Source organism: Diceros bicornis, chromosome 36, assembly GCF_020826845.1.
Source record: "Diceros bicornis minor isolate mBicDic1 chromosome 36, mDicBic1.mat.cur, whole genome shotgun sequence".
Taxonomy (NCBI): Eukaryota; Metazoa; Chordata; class Mammalia; order Perissodactyla; family Rhinocerotidae; genus Diceros; species Diceros bicornis.
The window spans coordinates 18,642,025-18,669,222 of record NC_080775.1 but is presented as its reverse complement, the minus strand read 5'-3'; the positions used below and the strand labels follow the sequence as shown (position 1 = coordinate 18,669,222).

At 36.9% G+C, this 27,198-nt stretch overlaps 1 protein-coding gene across 7 annotated transcripts in view; it reads left to right on the top strand.

The window, feature by feature from the left end:
• The first annotated feature begins 7,506 nt into the window (after positions 1–7,506).
• Positions 7,507–27,198, top strand: part of NSUN6 (NOP2/Sun RNA methyltransferase 6) — a 70,508-nt gene continuing 50,816 nt past the window's right edge. For 3 of the 7 annotated variants that reach the window (XM_058532506.1, XM_058532504.1, XM_058532503.1), the window contains exons 1-6: positions 7,510–7,995; positions 10,318–10,473; positions 11,853–11,932; positions 20,970–21,079; positions 22,658–22,811; positions 26,500–26,581. In XM_058532506.1, the coding sequence (XP_058388489.1) occupies positions 7,921–7,995; positions 10,318–10,473; positions 11,853–11,932; positions 20,970–21,079; positions 22,658–22,811; positions 26,500–26,581 (657 nt within the window). In that variant the 5' untranslated portion in view covers positions 7,510–7,920. Of the gene's footprint in view, positions 7,996–10,317; positions 10,474–11,852; positions 11,933–20,969; positions 21,080–22,657; positions 22,812–26,499; positions 26,582–27,198 lie in introns of all 7 variants that reach the window. The other 4 variants (XM_058532510.1, XM_058532507.1, XM_058532509.1 and 1 more) reach the window with 4 other exon arrangements.

Here is a 27,198-nt window from a genome sequence, read left to right as displayed (position 1 = left end):
TTGCCAGGGGAAGCAACCATGTAAATAGAGGGTTGGAACTTTCAGTCCCACTCAGGGGAGAGAGTCTGGAGACTGAGCTTAATTGTTAACAGCCAATGATTTAATCAGTCATGCCTAAGTGATGAATCTATAGAAATTGATATAACGATGATTTAAACCAGTTGGGAATCACAATATCATGGCAATACTAGGATAGTCTTAAAGGTATTTTCAGCTTTCCTTAAAAAGAGTTTTTTTATTTTAAAATGCAGCATTAATACAGTTTTGTTGCCTTTTTAAATGTCTGAAAAATGAAAAAGTTATATGTAAATCATGGAATTCTATTATTCCAACTTATGATAAACTTACTGTTATTATGAAATTTTTCAAACATATGGAAAAGTTAGAAAGAAAGCTGTAGAAATGACTTTACATCTAAATATTTTGGTATGCATCACCTAAGAATAAGGATATTGTCCTAAATAAACACAATAATTTATCCTACCAAATTAAATTAAACACTATTTCCTTAATATCATATACTTTCTGGCCTTTTTTCAACTTTTCACCCAATGTCCCTAGAATTAAAAAAAAAAAAATTTTTTAATGGAAAAGCATCAAGTCAAGGTTTGTGCGTTACATTTGGTTGTCTTTTAATTTGTTTTTATGTGAATTTTATCTTACTTGTTTAGTGATAAATGTTTATCATCCTTTTCCTCAATTTTCTGTCTTGTCTGTGGCTGATGTGTAAACTAAATGATACAGGAAAATCAGTTATGGAGAGGATCCTGAAGGGAATCATTAATGGAGACAAATACGTTATGCTGTGTTTCACAGTATCAGTCATTGACGTGTCTTCAAACTCACAACTACATAAATTAATAATTATTTGTTTTAGAGGTTCATATCAGGGTTTTTGTTTTTGTTTTTGTATTTTGAATCATTCTTCTTACTTTTTCTTTTAGGAATTCTTTTGGTTGGACCACCGGGGACAGGAAGGACACCTCTTGGTGGAGCTGTGGCCAGAGAAGCCGATGTTCCTTTTTATTACGCTTCTGGATCAGGATTTGCTGAGACGTTTGTGGGTGTGGGAGCCAGCCGCATAAGAAATCTTTTCTGTGTGTTTTAATATATCTTTCATGCAATATGAAATTTTAGGGAAAGAGGATTTCTTGCCCTTTCTTTGCTTCGTGAATACGATTGATAGGCAGCTGAAATAGCCATTGTGGGGTTCTGGTTTCAGGTAACTTAATGTGTGAGCTAAAACAAACTGTCGTTTTTTTCCCCAAATAGTCAGAAGAGCTAGCAGAAGTGATAGATGAGCTTTGGGGGCTGCTAAAAAGCTTTTTTTCATTTTATTCATCAATTTTACAGTATGTAATTAAAGAGTAATTAGCCTCAAACCTGACTGTCTGATATCTGTACAGCTAGGAAGAATGAATACTCATTTTTTTAAAAATTTTGTATCATTCTGTATGGTATAGTTTTTTTTCGTTTGAGGCTACTGTTCTTAAATAAGTAAAAAAAAAAGAAGAACTTTTGTGTATTTTCTCCCAAAAGAATATTGGCTTTTGACAATGTTATAGGTTTTTAATATTTATGGGTTTGTTAAAAAAAGTGTTGATTTCATTAAACTTGTTTGAATCTTTTCTGTTTTCATAGGGGAAGTAAAAGCATACGCTCCTTGTATTATATTTATTGATGAATCAGATTCTGTTAGTGGCAAGCGAAGTGCATGTCCAATGCATCCATAGTCAAGGCAGACTATAAATCAACTTCTTGCTGAAATGGATAGGTAATTGAAACTTCCTCTGTGTGGAATATGGTAATATTTTTGGTAACATTCTAGAGATGCGAAAAATGTCATGTTTAAGGGCAGCGGAACAGTCCCTCGTGCAAGAAGTCAAGACAAGCTTTTCTCAGTATTGTATTGTTTCCATTACTAATGGGATAAAGATGTATCAACTTCTCTTAATTGGTGATATTTACATCCTTTGTCATTTATTGTATCATACTTATGGCAGGAAAGCAATGATTCCAGCTGAGACTAATGGCCTATTTGGAGATGTAAAGGGGAGAGGACGCTGGTTCCCGCCTAATCTGTGACTAGCTTTAAGTGTTGTGGGAGATTAAAAAGCTTATATCGATTTTCATAATATAAAAAGCAAGAGGTGGGGTTGCTTTGAAAGAAGCAAAAACGTTTCTTAAAGTCATACAAGACATTCTGGAATCAAATAGGAAGTCTAGGAGCAAATAATTTGAATTGGTAAACTTGAAAAATATTTTTCAAAAATTAGTTAGGTAACCAAGCTTTCTGTGGCAAGTCATCTCTTCCTAAGTAGAACAAATATTGTGAAGGTCTATAATCACAGATGATTTGGGGATTTATTATTAGCACTTTTATTGAAGTGCACTGGCCGAACATTCATTCCTTTTCAAAAACAATTAGAGATGTCTTATTATTTTGGGCATAAAAAAGATCAACCCCTTTTCTTTGCTGTTATTAAGTTTAATGATAAACAGTTTTGTGTAGAGCATTTCTGTATGTGTGCTGTTTTAATTTTAACTTTTTTTTTAAACTCAGTGAAGGAGTTATCATCATAGGAGCCACAAACTTCCCAGAGGCATTAGATAAGTAAGTAGTAGAAAATTTTTGTGAAGTACTGATACACATTAGAACACGGATGAACTTTAAAAACATTACGCTAAAAGAAAGAAGTCTATCACAAAACATCACATATTATGTTACTCCATTTATATGGAATGTTGAGAATAAGCAAACCTATAGTGACAGAAAGTAGATTAGTCATTGCCAGAGGCTGGGGAGAATGGGGAGTGACTGCCAGTGGATATGGGGTTTCTTTTGCGGGGGGATGAAAATATTCTAAAATTAGATTGTGGTGATAGTTGTACAACTTGGAATATGTTAAAAACCACGGAATTATCCACTTTAAATTCTGTGATATGTGAATTCTGTCTCAATAACGCTGTTAAAAGAAGCTTCTGACAATTTTTTTGGGGGTGGAGAGCATTTTTAAAATAAAATTTACTATAGTATTAAATTTTTGTTGATTTTATTATAGAAGTTATTCCTATTTTCATTTGATCTAATAGTTTGTCTTTGCCTAAGACTCTACTTTAACATTCTATATTTCAGCAGTTAAGATGGGGGTGCAGCTCTCACAGTAGACTGCTATAGGATTATTTGTTCTTTGACTGACTGACTTGTGTGTGTTTGTTTCTGAGGGATGTGTGCTCTCTAGATGCACCCATATATCTATATGAACCTTTGTTCTGCCTTCTGGTTATTGAAACTGTTATTTGAGCCATGTTTTACAAGGAACTATCTGATCATTTATGTTAAAACTGCATCTAACCTCTGGTTGCCATTGTCTTTCTATCCTCTCCTTAGTGTGTCCGTCCTGTTTAACTTGACCTTCAGCATAGTCAGTTTATCACTTTTGTAGTGTTAGTCCTCCAATTTTCAATTTTCTTTTTCAGGGTTATTTTTCTATTCTACATCCTTTGTATTTCCACATGAATTGCAGAATAAGCTTGTCAATTTCTTAAAAAAAAAAAAAGAGTATGCTGGTCTTCGGAAAATTCAATTTGGATTATGTTGAATCTACGGATTAATTTAGGGAGAATTGACTTCTTAACTTAAATCTACTGAATTTTCAACCCCTGAAGAGAGTATCTCTCTCCATTTATATAGGTCTTTAATTTTCTCAGTAATATTTTGTAGTTTTTAGTGTACAGTCCTTTCCATCTTTTATGAAATTACCTGTATTTCTTACCTTTCAATGCAGTTATAAATAATATATTTTAAATTTTAATTTCTGATTATTCATTGCTAATATATAGGAATACAGCTGATTTTTGTTTATTGATTCTGTATCTTCCAACATTGCTAAACTCATTTATTAGTTCCAGTATAATTTTTGTAGATTCCATCAGATGTTCTACACAACCAAATATTGTCAAACTTTTTCTTTCGTAAACTACTATCTTACTAAAGATAGTAAATATTTAAGACTTGTGGCCAATACATTCTCTGTCACAAATAATCAGCTCTGCCATTTACCATGAGAGTAGCCATAGACAGTACATAAATTAATGGACATGGCTGTATTTAGGTAAAACTTTATTTACCAAAACAAGCAACCTGGCCCAGAGGTTGGAGTTTGCTGACTCCTATTATGTCATCATGTTGTCTGGTAATCAATACAGTTTTACTTCTTCCTTTCCTTTCTGGATGCCTTTTGTTTCTTTATCTTGCCTGATTACACTGGCTAGAACCTCTAGTATGGTGCTGAATAGAAGGAGTAAAACAAGTCATTCCTGTCTTGTTCTTGATCTTATTGATCACCATTACGTAGGATGTTAGCTGTAGATCTTGTCATAGATCTTCTTTATCATAGTGAAGAAGTTCCCTTGTATTCCCCGTTTGCTGAAAGTTTTAGCGGGAATAGATGTTGAATTTTGTCAAGTGCAGTTTTTTAATCTACTGCTGTGACCATATGGTTTTTCTTTTTTAGTTTGTTAATATGGTGAATAACATTAACTGATTTTTGAATGTTAAACCAACCCTGCATTCTAGGGATAAACCCCCATTTGGTCATGACCAGTTATCCTTTTAATGGATAGTTGAATTTGATTTGTTAATGTTTTGTTTAGAATTTTTACCTCCATGGTCATGACACAGTTTTCTTTCTTTTAATATCTTTGTGTGGTTTCAGGGTAATGCTAGCCTTATAAAATGAGTTGGGACATATTTCTTCTCTTCATTTTTTTGGAAGAGTTTGTGTAAAATTGGTATCATTGCTTTCTAAAATGTTTGGTAGAATTCACCAGTGTAGCCATTTGGGCCTGGAATTTTCTTTGTGGGAAGGTCTTTAACTAGGACTTCAGTTTCTTTTACAGATATAGGGCTATTTAGCTTATCTGTTCTTTCTTGACTGAGCTTTGGTAATTTCTGTCTTTCAAGGAATTTACTCACTTCATCTGAGTTGTCAAATTTACTTACATAAAGTTCATAATATTACTCTCATTCTTTTACTATCTGTAGAATCTGTAGTAATGTCACATTACTCTATTCTGATATTGGTAATTTTTGCCATCTTTTATTCCTTATTGGGTTGGCTAGAGGTTTACCACTTTTATTGATCTCCTGAAAGCATTTGGGTTCATTGATTTTTCTCTATTGTTTTTCTCTTTTGTGTCACATTGATTTCATGTTTGATGTTTATTATTTCCTTTTTCTGCTTACTTTGCTTTTCTTTCTCTAGTTTCTTAAGGTGAAAGCCAAGGTCATTGATTTGAGACCTTTCTTTTTTTTTTTTTTGCTGAGAAAGATTCGTTCTGAGCTAACATCTGTCACCAATCTTCTTTTTGCTAGAGGAAAATTCACCCTGAACTAACATTTGTGCCAGTCTTCCTTTATTTTTTTTGTATGTGGCTTGCTGCCACAGCATGGCCACCGACAAGTGGCGTAGGTCCGCTCCCGGGAAATGAACCCCAGCCATGGAAGCAGAGCGTGCAGAACTTAACCACTAGGCCACCAGGCTGGCCCCAGAGAACTTTCTTTTTTAATACAGACATTGGGCACTATAAATTTCCATGTAAGTACTACTGTAGAAGCATTCTGCAAATTGTGATATGTTTTCATTTTCATTCGGTTCAAAATACTTTCTAATTTCTCTTTTCATTACCTCTTCAACTCAGGGGTTATTTAGATGTATGTTATTTACTTTCCAAATATTTGAATATTTTCCAGAGATATATTTGTTCTTGAGTTCCAATTTGATTGCTTTGTGGTCAGGGAATGTACTTTGTATGACTTAAATCCTTTACTTCTTTATTAAGATTTATTTTATGACCCAGAATATAGTCTTTTTTGTTAAGTGTTCCATGAATATACTTGAGAAGATCGTGGTGTTCAAGTCTGCTATATCCTCAATGATTTTCTGCCTACTTGCTCTATCACTTATTGAATGAGCAGTACTGAAATCTCGGACTACAATTGTGAATCTGTCTATTTTTCTTTGCAGTTCTATCAGTTCTTGCTTCATGTATTTTGAAGTTGTTATTAGGTGCATAAACATTTAGGATTGTTATGCTGCTTATTATTTGAGCTTTTTATCATTATGAAATGACTTTTTTGTAGCTGGTAATATTTTTGCTCTAAAATCTACTTTGGTATTAATATAGCCGCTCCAGCTCAACCACCTTTTTTCAAGTGTTAGTGTGGTGTATTTTATTTCCATCTTTTTAACAAATTTATGTCTTTGTGTTTAAAGTGCCTTTACTATATGTGGCATATAGTTGGGTCTTAGGGTTTTTTTTTTTTTTTTTTTGCTGAAGAAGATTTGCCCTGGGCTAACATCCATGCCAATCTTCCTCTATTTTTTTTTAGTATGTGGGCTGCCAGCATAGCATGGCCACTAACAGAGAAGTGTAGGTCGGAGCCTGGGAACCGAACCTGGGCCGCCCAAATGGAGCACGCTGAACTTAACCACTAGGCCACTGGGGCTGGCCCCTGGGGATCTTGGTTTTTTATCTGTCTGTGTGTTTTTTACCTATCTGTCTGTTTTTTATCTGCTAGTCTGTCATCTAACAAAGATAATGATAACCACCTTGCAGGGTTGTTGTGTGGCATAAGTTAAAATATCTTCTTCAGGACCTGGTAGGTGTATCATAGAAAGTGGCTGTTAAACTTTTTAAAACTTCTCCATGTAAGAATTAAAGAGAAAAAGACTTAAGAAAAAACGCTTTCCTACTGTTACGTGTTAATGACTACAGTATGCTGCAAAAAACACTAAGTCAAGGAGACAGGAGAATTTCCAGTTTCCTATTCAATCATAAAATGGCTCAGTGACTTTCCTTAGGTACCTTCTCCCTTTGAATCTTTTTCCTCACCTGTGACACAAAAAGATCATGCCAAGGGTCTCCTGAGCTTTAAAGTATAAATCAACTATGATACAGGTAACTTTCAGCCTTATTCAACTAATCGTAAGTATATCCGTGGGTTTTTAAGTTTTACCTGAGCATTCATGGATATAGTAACACACCGTTAACCCAGCTTTAGAAAATTTGGGTTAGTTCATTCATAACTGAAGTCAGATGTGTATGCCTGAGAGAGGTAAGGTAACTGCATGAAATCAAAGGGTGGCTGATCCGTCCAAATACACTCTTGGCTTCATCCTTTCTTTGGAGGTCACCTGGCAGGTAACTAATTGGACCCCTCACCTTATTCAGGCCGGCTAAGTCTTCCACTCAACCCACACCATTTGCCCATTTCCCCTGCGCCCAGACACTTGATCTGTTTGCTGACCGGCGCAGCCGCCCCTCCCTCCTTAAAGCCCCGCCCAAGCCGCCTGCCAGCGGATGCGCCCCTGGCGGAAGTGGGCAACTCCGGCCACGTGACGTAGTGGCAGTTTGCGGCTGCGGATTGGAGGGTGGGGTGGGGGGCGTCGCGTCACCGGAAGTGACGCAAACCGGAAGCAGCTTTCCACAGAGCACTAGGGGCGAGGTTTTGGAAATTTGGGCCTCGAGATTGAGTGAGACCGAGCCAGTGCCGGCGTGGTTTCCAGGTCCCTGTCCAGTTCACAGCGGGTTGGATCGGCACGCCTATTGTTTTGTTCGTTCGCTGCAGCGTGAATGGCGTTGTCTCCCAGTGACTTCCGGGAGCGTCCCTACAGGAGGACCGAGGACCGGGTGTGGAGCGAGGAAGCCGCGCCCAAGTGGCTGCGCTGAGGGCCCCGGATGAGCCTCCGCGTTTCCGAGTTGAGCTCGCCTGAGCGGCGCGAGTTTCCTGGGCATCCCGTGGTCCCCGCACCGTGTGGGCGGTTGTTCATTGTCAGGACGCTCCCTGTAATTCGGAAAGAGAAAACCCACCGTTTTCCAGCATTTCCCTTGGAGGAGAACTAGGCAATAGGAAAAATGTCTATTTTCCCTAAAATATCTTTGAGACTTGAGGTTGAAAATTATCTTAAAGCGGGCTTTATGAATAAGGAGGTAGGTCAGATAAAAATGTTAGATGATATTTGCAAAAAGTCAGATATTTACACACTCGAGAGAAAAAGAGAAACGTGTAAAAGGAAACCTATCTTTACAGCTGTGGTTTCTTATTAATCAACTTTCTGAATGTAAAAAATGCCAGTATCTTTCCGCAAGTATTTAGTGAATGCTTTCCGAGATAAGAGGGGAATGGGGTCTCTGTGTGAATACTTAGGAATGGGAAAGAAGGGAGGGGAAAAAGCGGTTTCGTGCCTGGCACTGAAGGGGTTACAGGATGCGCAAGAAAAGACCCCCGTCCTGGGGAATGTAAGCCCTTTAAAGAAGAGACGCCTGCGCTCTCAGAGCGCTTGCTCTGGCGCTCAGGTGGAAAGGATACCCTAATTTGTTGGGTGCCTCTTAAATTCCACCAGTGGTGCTAGGTGATCTGCAGACCTTTACGTCTTAATCTGCGCAAACATTTTTTTGGTAGAGATTTCCTCCCCATTTTTTTTTTTTTTTTTTTTTTTTTGTGAGGAGATCAGCCCTGTGCTAACATCCGCCAGTCCTCCTCTTTTTTTGCTGAGGAAGACGGCCCTGGGCTAACATCTGTGCCCATCTTCCTCCACTTTACATGGGACGCCGCCATAGCATGGCCCGCCAAGCAGTGCGTTGGTGCGCGCCTGGGATCCGAACCAGCGAACCCCAGGCCACCGCAGCAGAGCGCGCGCACCTAACCGCTTGCGCCACCCGGCCGGCCCCTCCTCCCCATTTTTAAAGGTGAGAGAGCTGAGGGTCCAAAGAGTCACGTAACTGACCCGAATGGACACCCCTCTCGAGTAACAGTGCTGAGATCTGAAGCTAAAGAGCTCACGTACAATGGAAAAGGGCGCAGATTTGGAATCCCAAGCCCTTGAATTGCGTCTCAGTGCTTTGAGTAAATTACTTCACATCACTTACCCTTGATTTCCTTTTCTGTAAAACTGAGGATGGCTAAAAAGACTTACCTTACAAGGTTTTTGTAGGGTATTAATCATAAGTGAAAGCAGCTGGCGTCGTTCTGGCGCATAGTTAAGTCCTCAACAGCTGTCCATTCCGTGTGCTCCTGGCAGTGCCCATCAGGGAAGTCCTCATTACATGTTGATTGTCTCTGATCGCCAATCCTGAGGTCTTTCCACTTCCCCATCCTGCCTCCCGGCAGCTGTGTATTTTCCAAATCTTTGGTTTTCTATTTAAAGTAAAGCCACTTACATGTTATTTGTTTTGGAAGATGTTACTGAAGCCATAACTTTTAGATTGGATGTCTTCATTTTATTTCCAAAGATTATGTTAAGGGACTAGACAGTAGGGAAAGAGAAACTATCTTCTCTTGATTTCAAAGAACTTAAAATACAAGGAGCATCTTAAGTGAAATAGAGGCCTTCAGCAATTTTTTCCAGCAATTTTTAAAATGGTGAACATTGTTTTATGAAAGAAGATCCAAATGTCTTTCTTTGACACAACCTGTGCCTCAAACCCGCTATGTGCTTTTACACAAAGAAAAGCCATCCCTTTGTAAAAAGTATCAAAGGTAAAGGAATATTCAGTTTTAAAAAAACAAACTAAACCTTGAGAAAATACTAATTTTTGACGCTGGTGGATTATTAGGCTGGCAAGTGGTTTATGAAGATTCTGTTAGGCATAGTCAAAGATGACAAAAAAAGGAACAACACATGTCTCTAAAAGCTTCAGTTAATTGCAAGGGAACTTGGTTGAGTCTTTCTAGCTTCATTTCTGACAGATATCTTTGCTACCTGTCTTCTTTTGGAGGATATCTATTTGTTATATTTAATAATACCTTATTAAAAAGCTGACGTCGTGGGGGATCTTTGGATGAAAGTATCAGTGTTACTTATTCTTTAAATATTGGTGTTTTAAAAGTCTGCTAATCGTTTTGCTCTACGATATGAGGTTAGCAAGTAAATAGTTCTACAGAAGTGATGTAACAGTTAACACATTATAAATAAGTAGAATGAAATCCTGAATTTATATGAGTAAGTGTAGCAGATATTGATATGTTCAAAATGTTAAAAATGCTTTGATGTTGAGGCAGTGTTTTTCTAAGCCCTTTATGTTGGGCATTTTGTTGAGTGTTTATTATCACAATTAAACCCAAGAACCCTGTGAAGTATTACCATTCCCTAGTGTTATTAACACATAAACAATACAGCAAAGTGAAATGGAACTGAACAATTGCTGAAAAATGTTTCATTAGTTGGAATAAATGTATATGCATATTCTGCTTAATGTTTTTAATTCATATAATGCAATTGAAACATTAACTTACTGCTTTCTTCTTTTCAGATTGTGTCTGCTTTAGGTAAACAAGAAGCAGAAAGGAAGTTTGAAACTCTGTTAAATCACTTGTCACACCCTCCATCATTCACAACTGTCAGAGTAAATACACATCTAGCTTCAGTACAACATGTGAAGAATCTGTTATTTGATGAACTTCAGAAGGTTTGTGCAAATTTTTAACTCATGTGCATAAATACATTTCTACAATCTGTGTCATGTTGCTCCTCACTAAAATCCTATGAATGATATAGTACTATGCCAATTTTACAAATAAGGAAATTGAGGGTCATGAATATTAAATTGTTAGTTACATAGTGAGTGGTAATGCTAGAACTTGGACTTAGCACTTCTGATTCTGAATTTATTGTTTTTAGTGATTAGGTAGGACACTCAACCCCTCTGGGCCTCAGTTGCTTCATCATTAAAATACATGTGAAGAGGTCTATTCTAACCCTAAAAGTCTATGATTTTGTAATAAGCAGCGTGTAGTGACCAGGAGGGCCGATTGTGTAGCTGAGGTGAGCTATACTTGGTAGAAATGTAGTTATAGTTCTAAAATAGGAACAATTTTTTTTTAAATCAACTTAGAAATAAGTTGATTTTAGAAGTTTTTTCTAGATGGTGTATGGATTCTATAGGGCAATGCAAATATCTGTTATTCTTACTGCTCTTTCACATAGTATGTGAAAATTAGTTAGTTGATAATTCCTAGACTTTATGGCAGAGACTTGTTCTCAAATATTCACGTGTTGCCCTCTGATAGAGTACACAGGCTTTCTGTCCGGTCCACTCTTCTGCTCTTTATTCTACTGTGTGAAGTGCCCAGTCATCTTCTGCCTGCAATGCTGGTGCACTGGTACATGTTGAATAACTCACTTTCTGGGAAAAATGACCCTGGTTTGTGGTGTTTGCTGATGTCCATGGTGTAAATACTCCTACTGTGGTCACTTTTAAGCTACCAGCATGACCATGGAGTTGGGAACGAATACACAGAGTTGGCTCTCAGGAGACTGTGTGAGCTGGCCCCAGCGCTATGCCACTGGCCCTGCACCCGTTTCCACTCTGAAGGCCAAGTACGATAGACGATACTGAAAATTCTGAACCTTTGCCAAAAAGCATTTATTTCCCTCATCAAAACTGACATGTCATCTGGTGTTGATAGTGTAAAATACATAGTATTAAATAATCTCAATCTTTATTGTCCTATTCAGAAGCTTTTCTTAAAAGAGTACTGCATGCAATTCTATATTTAATATGTGTTTTCAGAGTAAGTCACTTCAAGTAAACATGGTTTGTATTTATAAAGCCAAACAGTAAGCAAAACTGAGCCTTTAAAGAAGTGGGGATACTTCAGAATCAAATTATAGAGAAAACATAGTTGTTTTGAAGTCTTTGATTTTTATAGTATACCGTGGAATAAAGTGAAAATATCCCAAACCAATCTTCATGCTCTGCTAGGTAATGATACTGGAAAGCTCCATAAACTGAAATTTATCAAATAGCTTGATTGCTTTATAATTCTGTGTGTTTATTTTTAACAGCAGTTTAATGGATTAAGTGTTCCTATTCTTCAACATCCAGACCTTCAGGATGTCTTACTTATTCCTGTTATTGGACCTAGGTTTGTAACTATTTCGTTTTCAAATTCTGTTCTTCTAAATTTGTCACAGGTTCTTTTTAACTATTTGGTGGTAATACTAAGTTTCTTCATTATTAGAAACTTTCTATAGATAGGAGGGAATTGACAAATTATAAATGCTGACTGCATACTCTCTCATGGAAAATATTATAATACTAGACAAGGAATGGACCCAAATACCTTGAGAGTAATGCATTTTAGGTCCATTTAGTACAGCAATTGATTTTTTCCACTTTCTAAGAAACTTCATTACTTCATTTCATTTGTTTACCTGTATGTCTTAAGAGATTCCAGTGCTAAATTAAAACTTTTTTTTTTTTTTTGTGAGGAAGATCAGCCCTGAGCTAACATCCATGCTAATCCTCCTCTTTTTGCTGAGGAAGATTGGCTCTGAGCTAACATCTATTGCCAATCCTCCTCCTTTTTTTTCCCCAAACCCCAGTAGATAGTTGTATGTCATAGTTGCACATCCTTCTAGTTGCTATATGTGGGGTGTGGCCTCAGCATGGCCGGAGAAGCGGTGCGTTGGTTCGTGCCTTGGATCCGAACCCAGGCCGCCAGTAGCGGAGCGAGCGCACTTAACCGCTAAGCCACGGGGCCGGCCCTAAAACTTTTTTTTGAGTTACAGCAAAAATACAAAGCAACATACTTCCTACTTTCATAGCTGATGCGTTTGTAACATTTTATTCATTAATTCACATTTATGTTAAATTATTATGTATGTCCTGCTGTGAGTAGAACAGGCATTGTTCTAGCCATTTATGTATTTGGAAGGCATACGTTAGAAAACTGAAGAAAACAGGCTTTCATGTTATAATGGGAATTCTATTCCCAAGGAGAATTTTAAAATCCCTAATTATGGTATATTTTTTTTGTACCTCTAAGAGTTATAATAAATACAAAAAAATGTTCTTTTTGTTAAAGCTTTAAAGTAGTTTAGTGGTCAACAGTAGAGCAATGGTTCAGTAAATTACGTTTTATCCATGCAGTGGAATATTATACGGCCTTTAATGTGGGAGAATTATATCTACCAATAAGAAAAGATGTTCATGATTAATTGTTAAGTATCAAAAGCATGTTGCTGTGCATAGGATAATTACATTTCTTTTGCAATTAAAAAAATATAACTGCACATCTATGTATACTATATATAGAAGAAACTCTAGTGGGTATAACATACCCAACTATTAACAAGGGTTGACTGAGTGGTTAACTCTGAAGAAGTTGGATTGGGAGAAAGAGGGTAAGAGGAGATTTTCACTTGTAACATTGCTGTTTTAGTTATTTTTTTTTTTTTAACTATAAGCAGGTATTACTTTTGCAATTAAAATAATTGATTTTGTAAGCTCCTTATTCTATTCATTTTTTAAGGTGGAATTTGCATACAGTGAAATGGAGAGATCTTAATTGAGAGTACCATTTGCTGAGTTTTGCCAAATTTATACAGCTGTGGAGCCAAGACCCACCCCAATCAAGATATAGACCATTTCTATTACCCCAGAAAATTCTCTTGCTTTCCGCTCCGCACCAGGAAACCACTGTTCTAATTTCTATTATTTCCTATTTAGTTTCAAACCAGTCAGTTACTACAGTTGATCACAATCACAAGTGTTTTGAGGTTATGCTTCTTGATTCATTTTAGAATATACTGTGGACATCTTTCCATGATGTCCATAATTTTCCCTGATTCTGCCTAATGCTATCTCATTCTCTTTAATAGCTATCTAAATACTATATTTTATCATTGAGCTCAACTTTATTTTTTCAGCCCTCTATTGATAAACATTTAGTTTTTTCCTGTTTTTCATTATTACCAACAGTGAATATTAAGATATTTCTTTGTGGACTTGCATAAGCATGTCTACAGGATAAATTGGTACAACGTGGAAATTACTGCTTCAGTGGTCTGCGTATTTCAGTTTGAGACATATTGCCCTCAAAAAAGTTTTACCAGTTAATATTTCTAACTGTATATGAGAGAATCTGATTCTTCCATTCTTGCCAATACTAGCCATTTTAGTTCTTTTAAAATATTTAGATGACTTAACTTTAATTATTTTCTATACTTCTTACTTTTACCTGACCTTAATAATCTTTTCATCCTATTCTTTGTACTTATCTAGGCTGCTCATCAGAATGTTAGTGAACTAAACACAAATGGTGAGTTACTAAGGAAAGTATTCAAACATCATTTAGGATTGTAGATTCACATACCTACCCTTCATTTCTAAAAGGAGCAAGTCAATTCTTATTTTTTAAACTCACCATCACTGTTATCTTTTGACTTTCCGCTATGAAAAATGAGGAAGTTCTTACACGTAAATTTCCCTAAAACCTGCACCAGCCAATTCTTATTTACTGTGTTTGTTTTTTAACGTTGTAAAGGTTTATAACATTTTTATTCCATAAGCACAATTCAAATGGATGTAATACTTACATTCAGTTCTAATGGCATAGTTGATTTCTGAGGTCTGATGTAGTAGTTTCAGGTCACATGTTATTTCCCTCAGCACTTTGTAGACATTGCTTTTGTAATCTTATGGCATCAAGTGTAGCTATGAAGAAATCTGAGGCCACAAAAAATTTTCTCCCTTGCAACGGTATCTTGGTTTTTGGAAAGAGTACGTTCACATAGATTCACCGAGTTTGCAGTCTGCTCAAGAATGGTGCAGAATGGAGTCAGGTGTGTGCCCAGACAGCTAATCAGATATTTTCCGGAAATGCTTTCACTGGGTCTTCCCTAGTGGCACGTCTCTCATCGTGGTGAGCAGAGCTGATAAAGACTGAGGCTGTCTGTGAAGGCTTCTAGCTCATTGCTTTTCTGTTTGGGACTTGAATTTTTGTTGATGCTCAGTTAACTCAGGGGAGAAGCAACCAAGTTGGTTGCTATTTCCCTTCTCCTCCCTTAGCTACTTCGAGGCAGCTTATCCAGTTGTGTTAGAGAAAACACAGATTGTCTGCTTGTGCCAATTCAGATAGTCAGTTCCTCTTTCAGCTGCATCTGCTCTGAACGGGGCACTGACAACACATTCCAAGATTCTCCTTTTTTCTACCTGAACCTCCAGTCCTGGTTCTAAGTAATAAATATTTGATTAGGCCCCCAGAAGCCTTTTCTTTTCAGAGACATTCATACCCTGTTGAGGAACTAGGGTTGGATCTGAATTTCACTGTCAGCTAATTATTCTTCATCATTGGGATTATAGCTATTTCTTAGTTTTATTGCAAATGGAATTTTCTTCTCATTTTTTTTTCCTCCATTTCTATGGGCTTCAGAAAAAGGAATATACGCTCTTACTCTTTACTGATCTTTTACTAGAAGCTCAATATCACACAGTTATTTAAAATATCAAAACATAGGTTAAATTTTATTTATAGACATTAAATAGTTTTAAAAGTAATTTCTCACCATAAATTCAGGTTCCCTCAGTTTATTTAACATGATATTTAATATACTGATCAAATATATCTTAATGTTGGGAAGGTTTTAGCATTGATTATTTAATGAGATTGAACATAAGGTTGTAATGCTGAATTTGATGGTATCAATGCCAACTTTAGGAGAAAATTGAATACCAGGCTTCTCTTGATATAGAAATGTTTTTAACTTCATATCTCAATCAGCATTTTCTGAAGATTGCATTTAGATCAGTAGAATTTTTTAGGCCAGTATTCAATTTTAATTTTTAGGGATCTCTACATTTTTCTCTGTTAGTATTCCTCCCTTTTTGATAAAAATCCCAAGAAGGGGCCGGCCTGGTGGCGCAAGCGGTTAAGTGCGCACGCTCTGCTGCGGCGGCCTGGGGTTCACTGGTTCAGATCCCAGGCGCGCACTGTCGCACCGCTTGTTAAGCCATGCTGTGCGACGTCCCATATAAAATAGAGGAAGATGGGCATGGATGTTAGCCCAGGGCCAGTCTTCCTCAGCAAAAAAAGAGGAGGATTGGCATTGGATATTAGCTCAGGGCTGGTCTTCCTCACAAAAAAAAAAAAAAATCTGAAGAAAATATTTCTAGCAGGTCAGGAAATTAGCTTTCTTCCTTTCCTTCACAACTGAATGCATAATTCAATAGCGTGAATCTCTTGAGATCCAAATGAGGCTGGATCTGCCCTTCTCTTTCAACTGCTTGATTTCTATCTTTCGTCATTGCCTTGTCCCTAGAATCAGCACTTTAAGCTATCAATTACTGTTTGTATACATGAAATGATAGGGTAGATGCAATAAAATATTCAAGTGATTGCACAAAGACTGCTGATGAAATACAGATGGCAATCCTGCTGAAAAGAAATATTTGGTTGGCATGCAAGGCTATCATGTGATATCTCAATTATATTTATCTCCCATTTGGTGTAGAGTTGTAAAATGTGCGGTTAAAAAAGTGCCAAATAGGTAAAAGTTTATATTTTTATATACTCTTTAGTGGGGCATTCTCATAATTTCTGTCTTTAATTCCTAGTGACCTCATTTTTAGCTATTTTAATAGTTTTCTTTTAATCTAAGTACCTGCATATTATTTTTCCTCCAATCCGTATTACTATACTCTGGGCCAGCCCAGTGGCGTAGTGGTTAAGTTGACATGTTCTTCTTTGGCATCTCGGAGTTCACGGGTTCAGATCCCAGGCGCAGACCTACATACTGCTCATCAAGCCATGCTGTGGTGGCGTCCCACATATGAAGTGGAGGAAGATGGGCACAGATGTTAGCTCAGGGCCAATCTTCCTTACCAAAAAAATCATCTTTCTTTAATGTTGTTGATTTACTGTTTTATTTAGAGACATTTCAATAAAATTAAGCTTTTTGCGTGTTTATGGCCCCGCATCAACTTTTACATTTCCTCTTTTGTATTTCCAGCTAAAACTTCCCTGCAGCAAAGCTGACTTACACCTTGATATTTGCATATAACATATTATGTTTTTATACAGTTAGTCCTTGTGTTGAGGGATCCTCAAGTCCACTCTCTGATTCCATGTTTCTCTGGAGAGACTCAGAAGATTTAGCATATAGTCATACTCATGACTATGATTTATTCCAGTGTAAGAATCTGAAGCAAAATTAGCAAAAGATGCATGGGGCAAAGTCTAGTGAAAACCATTTGCAAACTTCCAGACTCCTTTTCTAGTGGATTCACACAGCATGCACTTAATTCCCCCAGCAACGAGTTTGACAGTATGTGAGATGTTGCCAACCAGGGAAGCTTGTTAGAGACTGAACATCCAGGGTTTTTATTCAGACCTGGTCATGTAGGTACCGACTGCCTGGTACGTACCCAAATTCCAGCCTCCCAGAAGGAAAGTTTATGGTGTTCACCATAAACCACATTGTTTGTACAAACAAATTAGGCACATTGAGTTACCCTTTTCAGTTAATAGTGGGAACACTCCTGAAATCTAAGTTCCCAGATGCCAGCCAAGGACTGACTTTGTAACCAGGGCTTCCAAAGAAAAGATAGCCTGCTACCATAACTCACTTCTCTAGTCTTTAATTCTTTCTTCTCTATGAAATGATTATTCTCATCAAAATTTTTGAGTAACGCTACAAGGTTCCATTACACAAAACATTTTTTGAATTGGTGCTATATGTAAGACCCAAAGGTGTTAACAAAGATGAATGAAACATAGTTGTGTAGTCTAAAAGCAGGGAAGTTTGGTGCTAGTCAGGCTGTGATGAATGCCACAGTAGAGGTGTAAGCACCATCAGAGCATAGAATAGGAAGGGCAGGGTGCAAGGAAATTGGTCAGGATTTTCTCCAAGTAAATATTATTTTAGTTGATCCCTGAAGGCGAGTAGGAATTAGGCCAATGAGGAGATAAAGTGGGTAAGGATATGCTAGGTAGCAAGAAAGCATATGCAAAGATATGGAGGCATGAAAATGTGTGGTGGTTCATGACAAAAGCGGTCAAGTTTGGGGGCCGGCCTGGTGGCGCAAGTGGTTAAGTGCGCGCGCTCTGCTGCGCTGGCCTGGGGTTTGCGGGTTCGGATCCCGGGCGCGCACCGCTTGTCAAGCCATGCTGTGGAGGCGTCCCATATAAAGTGGAGGAAGACAGGCATGGATGTTAGCCCAGGGCCAGTCTTCCTCATCAAAAAAGAGGAGGATTGGCAGATGTTAGCTCAGAGCCGATCTTCCTCACAAAAAAAAAAAAGTGATCAAATTTGGCTACTAAATTGAACTTCAGAGAGAGAGGTGAAGATGAGGTTGAAGAAGTTGGGAGAGGCAGGCTGTGAGGTATAAAGGATTTTAAGGAATGTTTTCTTTTTTGCCTAGACTGTAGGAGCCAAAGAATTTTTATTGGAGTCATAATTAGGTCTACATTTTAGAAATATAATACTGGTAGTAGCATAAAGCTGTGTTTTCCAAACTGTGTGTAGGTTGTGACCCATTAGTAGGTCGTGAAATCAATTTAATGGATTTTTTACTAACAATTTTTAAAAGAAATGGGATATTTTATATGATATTTTATTGCCTATAGCAAAGATATTGTATCATGAAATGTTTATTATGAGTGGGTGTGTGTATGTGTATGATGAATTGTAAGACTGGAGACATATTTCCAACAATATGGTGAACTAGATAACCTGAAAATGTTTCTGCTACAGACTCCTAGGAATACTAAATAAAAAATAAAATAGGCCATAAAATGCACAGCTAGTGATTAAGAATGTAAGTGAAATATTCAGGGATTAAAGTGAAGAGTAACTGAAAACAGAGTAGTAATCATGTGAACTAATGTTTGGGGGCAAGGGGATATGGAAGAGGAGGTGATTGGTTTCCTAAACTTAGAGGCTTTGGTTTTTAACAACAAAGTATTAACACTAGGAGGTGAGAAATAGCCAGAGTCAGTGCAAGGCAGTAAAGTAGGAACTGGATCTCTCTTGCCTTAGGGTCTGGGTTGAAAAAAAGTCTTCAGAGAATGCAGAGCCGTGGTTCCATACCTCGTACAGGTTTGGAATTCAAATTCGTACTATCCAAGTGGCCTTGAAACCTGCAGTCTGGGAAATTAACATAAAAATTTGATCTCAAGCCAATTCATGAGGTGCTTAGCAAAAACCAGGCAAAACCACTCTTAACAGTGGCCCACATTCAGTCCAGGCCACACACATTTCTTATGGTTAAAAGCTACACCAGGAGTCAAACCACCATCAGTGAGAATCAGCATATACAACAAACTGAAGGATTAGATTTCCCCCAAAAGTTTGCAAATAGAGCTATCTGGTAGAGACTATGAAATCAGTTTTCTTAAAATGATTTAAAACAAAACTAGGAATCTAAACCATAAAAGACTCTAAGAGGAGAAAAAAGGTAAAATAGAAAAAGAATTTCTAGAAATAAAAATAGCATCATTAAAATGAAAAACTCATTCAATGAGTTAAACTGTAGATTAGACCCAACTGATGGAGAATTATTGAAGTAGATGACTCATAGGAAATTATCTAGAATGCAGCAGAGGTAAAGACACTGAAAATGTGAAGTTGACTCATAGAAAATAGAATGAAAAGGCACTTCATATTTCTAATGAGTCCTAGATGTAGAGAATATAATTAATAGAGGAAACACAAGATTCGAAAATGTAATGACTAAGAACTTTCCAGAATTGATGAAAAACAGATTTAAGAAGTACAATGAGTCTGAAGCCAAAAGTAAAAATAAATCTATGTATAGATACTTCAGAATGAAACTGCAGAACACCAAAGACGTAAAGAAGATCTGAAAACCATCAAAGGAAAAGATAGGAAGCTATTTTGGTGATCAAGTTAAGAGATGACGTGGGCCTGATGTCAGGGGATGGGCCCACAAGACCTGTCAGAGAACTAGAGGTGGCATAATTTGGTAACTCAGTGAATGTCAAGTTAGAAGGTTTAGGAAGAAGGGGTTTAAGATGATGCTGAGGTTGGTTGTCCAGGCAGGTAATGACTTTGTTCAAGACTGGAAACATAGGAGGATGAAAAGATTTGGGGTGTTTGCCAAAGATTTGAGGAGTGGATCAGAGAAAAATAACATTGTTTAGGACTTTTTGAGTTTGAAGTAACTGTGGGACAGCTAGGTATAGCTACCTGCAGTTAATTAGAAATATCAACTCAGAGTCTAGAAAGGCTAAACGTTAGAATACGTGTATTATTTTTGTAAGAGATTATTGAAATCATGAGATTGCCAAGGGATAGGGTGCAAAGTGAGAAGAGATAGTGGCGTGTTTTGGAACTTGGGAGAATAAACCTCTTTTCTAGAAGTAGGTAGAAAATGAGCAATGAGAATGTGTGGGACCAGGAAGGAGTAGGATAAAACTTAAGAAGTTTAGTGAGATTTGATCATCTAGAAATCGTGGAAAGAAGATGGGACCCACTTAGTTCCCCAGCAAGGAGTTGTGAAAAAAACATGTGAAATGTTACCAACCCGGGAAGCTCATGGGAGACTCTGTGCTCGAGATTTTTGTTCGGGGCTGATCACATTGGCACCCCCGACCTTTGAAAAAGTCTAAGTATTAGAAGTGATACCCAGATTTTAGTCATCTAAGGAGTGAATTGGAGGTGAGAAATTGCAAAACATTCAAAAAAGTTGGGCAGCAAAGGAAGAAAAAAAGACTTTGTCTCTAGTTTAAAATATTGATAATATACCACGAAGTAATCTAGCACTGTAGAAATGTTTTTGAATTCCTTGTTTATTGTCTGTTTTAGTCTTTGAAGGCAGGAACTTTATTTCTCTCCTCTTCTAATGCTGTTATGAAAACAGCAATACTTGTTAAATGATTAAGCAATTTTTGGTGCCACTTTATTGCCTTCCATCAGATGGACCTCTTTATTTTTTCTTTTCTCCAGTGCCCATCTCATTGTTTGTTTGTTTTTTAACTATTTTCTCTATATTTATCCTTCTTTTTTTGAACTTTCTCATTTATTCATTAGTGGCATTATCTTGGGACAATCAACATTAAAGAACTTATTCATTTAGGCTTTAGACTGAAACATTGAAAACATTGGTAGGTTTTGGAGGTATATTACTGTGTTCAATTTCTCTTGTCTTAATGTCCCTAGGAAGAATATAAAAAAACAACAGTGTGAAGCCATTGTTGGAGCCCAGTGTGGCAATGCAGTGTTAAGAGGAGCCCATGTCTATGTTCCAGGAATTGTGTCAGCTTCAAAATGTAAGTATAATGTGTAGGTTTCTCTGTAAAATAAAGATTCTCTAAAATTTATATGCATTTCCACATGTAAAATTTATTAAATTATAGCTTAGATGTGTTTCAAATTTATTTTTACCAAAAATTTTCCAAGTTTTGCATTTAGTATATCCAGTGAGGGATTTATTTATATGGACTAACAAATTAGGCATCCATATAAAGTTGTCTGCCAGTTTTTTCCTTCCCATAGAAGGATTTGTGTGATGTTTGTTTAGAGGATCATTACTGATTAATAAAGTGTAAGATGTCAGTGAAATTTTGTTTGTATTCTTGACTCCATTGCCCTAAAACCTCAGGCTGCTGTCGTCACTTGGGAGGGGAACATTCAGAACCTGGAATCTTAATATAGGGATGAAACTCAATATTAATTTACTCACTCAACTGATGACATACTGCATTTGCTTAGTAAGCTAGTCACTGTGGTTCAGTGCTAATTTATTGGACTTGAAATCAAGAAACATGGGTTTTGATCTACTGGGAAGTTACTCAATCTCTGGGCCTCAATTATCTTGTCTGTGAAATAAATAATTTGATCTACGTCAGAGTTTTGCAAACTACTGCCCACTGACCAAGTCTGGCCCACAAGCTAAGAATGGTTTTTTCATTTTTGAAAGGTTGCCAAAAAAAAAAAAAAAAAACTACGAAGAAAAATATGCCAAGAGACCTTATGTGGCTCACAAAGCCTAAGATATTTACTTGCCCTTTGCAGAAAAAGTTCACTGACCCCTGGGCTCTGTGATTTACACAGTCCTTCCAGCTCTAGCCAATAGTCTATTCACTACTGTTGTTGGGTTAATGGTCTCGGCGAATTTATAATAGGTTAAGTCTTAAAACATTTTTTGGAAGTGGAATCCATTTTCCCATTATTAATGTCACTGGGATTTGTTACTGAAGATAATTTAATGAAATGACTACAAAGCTAGATTTAATCAGCCTTTATATAAATCAACTCTGTATACTGTACACTTGAAACTGTACAGTTTCAAGGTGTTCTAAGTATATACACACATATATGAATGAATGTATATGCTTATCGTTAAAATCTCTGCCTTAAATGCTATAACAGGAAAACTGTGAAGAAATACCAACAGGGTTATAGGATTTAGAAAGATTTCTTTGGGGAATTTTAGTGTACATTTTTGAGGAATCCTTTTGAAGGAAACGTAGAACTTTGAGGATTGAGCCAAAGATATCAAGATTTATATGAAGTCTTTTAGAGAATGTTAGGTTTGGGGAAAATAATTTAAATAGAAGATATCCTTCCTGTTTTGCTCAGCTAAAGATTTCCAATTGAGATAGAATGTTTTGAAGACTATTCTATATTTTCCTAGAAAAAATCTTCAATTAAATTTATTGTTAGGGAACATTTAAAAGTAAAAAGTCATATTTTCTATTAGGGATTATATTTAGATAATGAGCCAGTTTAGACTGCTTCATGCCCAGTATTGATGTCCCTACAGGTCCCCAGTCTAGCTTAAAGAATTTTCACTATTCTTCTACCAAAGTATAGATTAATATCACATGATTTTCTTTTTCCTCTAGTTATGAAAGCTGGAGATATTATTTCTGTATACTCTGATATTAAAGGCAAATGTAAGAAAGGAGCCAAAGAATTTGATGGAACAAAAGTATTTCTTGGAAATGGGATTTCTGAATTAAGCCGCAAAGAAATCTTCAACGGGCTACGTGAACTGAAGTATGTCATCAAGTGTCGTTTGGGGGAAATAAAAAGCATCATTTTTGTGATTCAAGGAAAATTAAAAACAATGTAAAAAATATATCTAGTTGGATTATATGAAAGTTTTTTTGGTCTAAATTCAACTGGAAAATAATTATTTAACCCATATTTCCATGTTTTTGGAAAACATGCTTTTAGGTAGAAGAGTAAATGCTCAGATTAAAGAGCCTAAGTAAGCAACTAGTCACACAGTAATTGGCAAATAATTTTACTTTTCCTTTGAATTTTATTAATTTGAACATTTTTGCATCTTTGAAGAGCAATACTTATCTTGGTAAAGGATGAATTAGATGAACCTATCCATATCTTTTTTAACATTCTGATTTTGTGAAGGGAAAAGCTTATGATTTTATATAAATTAAAAAGAAAACAATCTTTTAATTAAAAATAAATTTATCAGAAAGCCAGCATTCACTGACTTTGAATATTTGTGGTCAAAAATTAATGTTTGGGTTTACTAAAACTAAATTAAAATATAGTTAGTTTTAAATCATCTCTGGTTGCTCCTGGCTCTGAATAAATTAAATCTATGGACAGTCTATTTTCTTATTTTGCTTAGTATTTTCAGCCTGCTTGAGGAGTTCTGTGGACAGTTCCATTACTCCACAGTTGACAACTGATGTAGACATACTGAAAGCTGTGAATTTCTCCATCTGGAACTGAATGCATCCCTGGTTCCTGGAACAGTTTTTCATGTTGCAGTAATTTGGGTTTATGGTTGAAGTTAATTCTTCTGATGAGTCAGGTTATTGGATTCCCTAGTTCTAGATAGCAGTACTTTCCAAATGGCCAAGAACAAAGAATTTATTCTCGTTACAAGGCTTTATAAGTATGAAGATAAAGCATATTTCTGCTGTTTGTGTTTGGGTCTGTAATAAGGAGTTGATATTTTGACTGCCTCATTTAGTTCATTATTTATGATACACTCTTCATCCTCTTACATTATTTGATGTGGTAGTTCCAGTAATTGTGCTGACAGACTTTTTTGAGTAATGTTTTCTTGGTTAGTGGGAGTAGGAGGCAGCCATCTTTCAAAAAACTGTTGATTTTTAAACTCAGTTTTTAAACTCAGCATTCAGTTATGCTGTTATGATTTCTTTGTCTACCTATGTGAGAAAAAGCATGTTTACATGACAAAGAAATGCTACATGTACACCCTGTTTCTTATTTATATTCTTTTAAAATTTTGTAGTAAACTCTACTAATGGTATGTTGTTATTCAGCTAGTAAATTTGCACCCTTTGGTGTCTTGAATTCCAGCTGGGTTGAATCATTGGTAGACTCATAGAGGTAGATTAATTTACTAACAATGTTTATCTTATGAGATTTTTTGCTTTGCATTGTTATATGGAGATATATATTACAAAAATAGTTTTAAAAGAAACATATGTAATACTGTTACCCCACAAAGAGTGGCTTCTCTGCCTGATGCATATAAAAAAACCCAATTATTACGGCATCTGCTTTTGAGAAAAGAGAAGGCTTTATTTTGAGATTGACCAGCAAAGAGATAGGAAGCAATGTTCTTAAATCTGTCTCCCAGATCCAGAGCTTGGGGCAAAATTTATGGGATAAAAGGGCAGTGCTGTCTAAAGTGTGGATGAGGAGGTAAGGAGAAGTGAGGTAATTGATGATCTGTGCAAGCCGGGTCAAGCTTCATGGCTCTTTATAGGATGCATGTTAACAAAATGGTGGTGTTAGCATGATCTGAGGGTGGAGTTTTTTGCTCCCTGATGTCAAAAGGGTCATCAATGGGGCATTTGCACAGGCCCAGTTCATGGGTTAGTGGTGTAGGGAAGGAAGAACTATTCCTCTACCCTCTAGGTCCTTCTGGCTGGTCTAAGAATTAAATTGACATGAGACAGAATAACAGGAGAAAATCAAACAAAGCTTTATAACATGTATACATGGGAGAAACCCAGAAAAACTGAGCAAGAGGCTGTCACCTTAAATACCATTTTCAGCTAAAGACAAAGGAGGATGTTGGGGGTGGTGGTTTGGGGCTTCAAGGGGGAGGAAGGCAATTCACATGGAAATGGAAAAGCAAATGTTTGATAGATGGAACTTTGATAAGAATGGGCTTAGCAAAGATCCTCCCAGTCTACTGATACCCCAGGACAGGCCTTTTATCTTAAGTTCTTTTAGACAGTTAGAGGGGGAGGTCAAAGTTTCTTTCAGTCTTTTGTTCTTAAAAATAATCAAGGCAAAGAACACATTTTTGGGTGGCCAATTCTGATCCCTCACAAACACATCTAGGTGCTGGGAGTGTGGTGCACTGGGAGAGGGCGTGGAAACTCCATGCCCCTCTCCCATACCTCATCTATGCATCTCTTCCATTCTGCTGTTCCTGAGTTGTATCCTTCATAATAAACTGGTAACAGTAAAGTGTTTTCCTGAGTTCTGTGAGTTGTTCTAGCAAATTATAAAGTTATCAGAATCCCCAAATCTGTAGCCAGTTGATCAGAAGTACAGGTGGCAACCTGGGCTGTGTAGCTGACATCTGGAGTGGAGCCAGTCTTGTTGCACTGAGCCTTTGACCCTGTGGAGTCGGAGGATAACTCCAGGTGGTGTCAGAATTGAATTGGTGGACACCCAGTTGGTGTCCAGAGAGTTGGACAAGTGGTTGGTGTGAGGAAAAAACCCACACATTTGGTTGTTGGAGTGTTGTGAGTAATATTAGCCCCCCTGCCTACCTCAGATAGGGTACAAACCATCTGTGTAGATGCTTCTCTGCCAAGATTGGTTCATAAGCTATGAACTTGTCTAGTGACCGTATCTGAGCCCTCTTCTTGTTCTCCGTACTCGGCCTCTCCTTTGCTTGTACCCTTGTGCCTAACTGAAATCCTGGTTCTTACCCTTGCTTTTATGATTAGACTGCACTATTTTCTGTGTTCCTCTAATCTCCAGAACACTGTGTTGATTTCCCCCTTTGTCTTGCTCGCTGTGGTCTGGCCTGATACACCAGGCTTTCTCTAATGGTGTTTGTGTGCTTTCTCGCCCGTTGACGGCCTCTCTCAGATTGCGATGTTTATTTTTGTGAATCGCTGCCCACCTGGCTCCTGACCCTTGCTGCTCTGATCAGTTCCACTGCCACTCATAAAAAGGGTCAAAGTTGGCAAAGGTCATTTTGGGGATTGTGTCAGTACTGGGCGATGATTCTCTATAGAGAGGAGAGCAGTGTGGCAAGTTTGTCATTGCTTAGCATCAACATGATCCTTAAGTATATTTTTATTTTTTGTGTAGGTACCTCACATAGTGCCTTGCAAACTGGATTGTTTGTTGCATTGAAAGGCTAATAACAATGATCATAAATCTACTACCAGAAAGATTAGAATGAATCAAGAAATAAAGATGCAGATGTTCTTTGCTTTTTAAATCTGTTCAGATCTCTAAAGACACTCATTTGTGCCTAAATGAAAAATTTATGTAACTTTATTCTTTTTAGTTCTTCTAATGGCCTCCTACTGCAGGTCAAAATTCAGAAACAATTCACAGGAATATTTAAGTATTTTGGTGTTGAGTAAAAAAGATTGTAAAAAGGCAGAGCAATTTATCTTTGACCTGTTACTTGGGTATGTTCCTAGAAATGGAGTTTGTATAGATTATGTAATTTATACTAACTAATGTTAGATTTCTTACTTTTCAGAGGTATAGGCGTAAGAATGACAGAACCAGTATATCTCAGCCCTTCATTTGACAACATACTGCCCAGCTACATATTTTTACAGGTAAGTATTTATAAAAGTAAAACATTTAGTAACGTTGAAACATCAGTGAATTATTTGAAATCTAAGAATTTTTTAAAAAATTATTTTATTGAGGTCATATTGGCTTATAACATTGTTTAAATTTCAGGTGTACATAATTATATATGTTTCAGTGTAGACTGCATTGTGTTCACCACCAATAGTCTAGTTTCCATCTGTCACCATACATATGTGCCTCTTTACCCCCTTTGCCCTCCCCCCCACCCTTTTCCCCTCTGGTAACTGCTAATTAAGGATGTTTTTTTCACTTCTTCTGACATATTTTTTGTCATCTCTTTGTATGTTTTCTGATCTATCTTTGTTTACAGTAATAAATAACTTTGTAAACACTCTTCTTTTTCTCAACCGATTTTTAACTACTTTTTGTATCTTCCTTTGCCCAAGGGTGCTTTAATATAAAGCTTCTTATAATTATTGATTTCCATCTCAGAATATTAATCTTTAACAATGCATGCTTTTGCTATACGTGTAAGTATTCTATTTGTAACGTTGAGGAAGATTCAAATGGTTTACTACTAACAGATTTTGTCAGGTGGTTATCAACTGCTGTGGTATAACAAGTCATCTGTTTTGCCTTG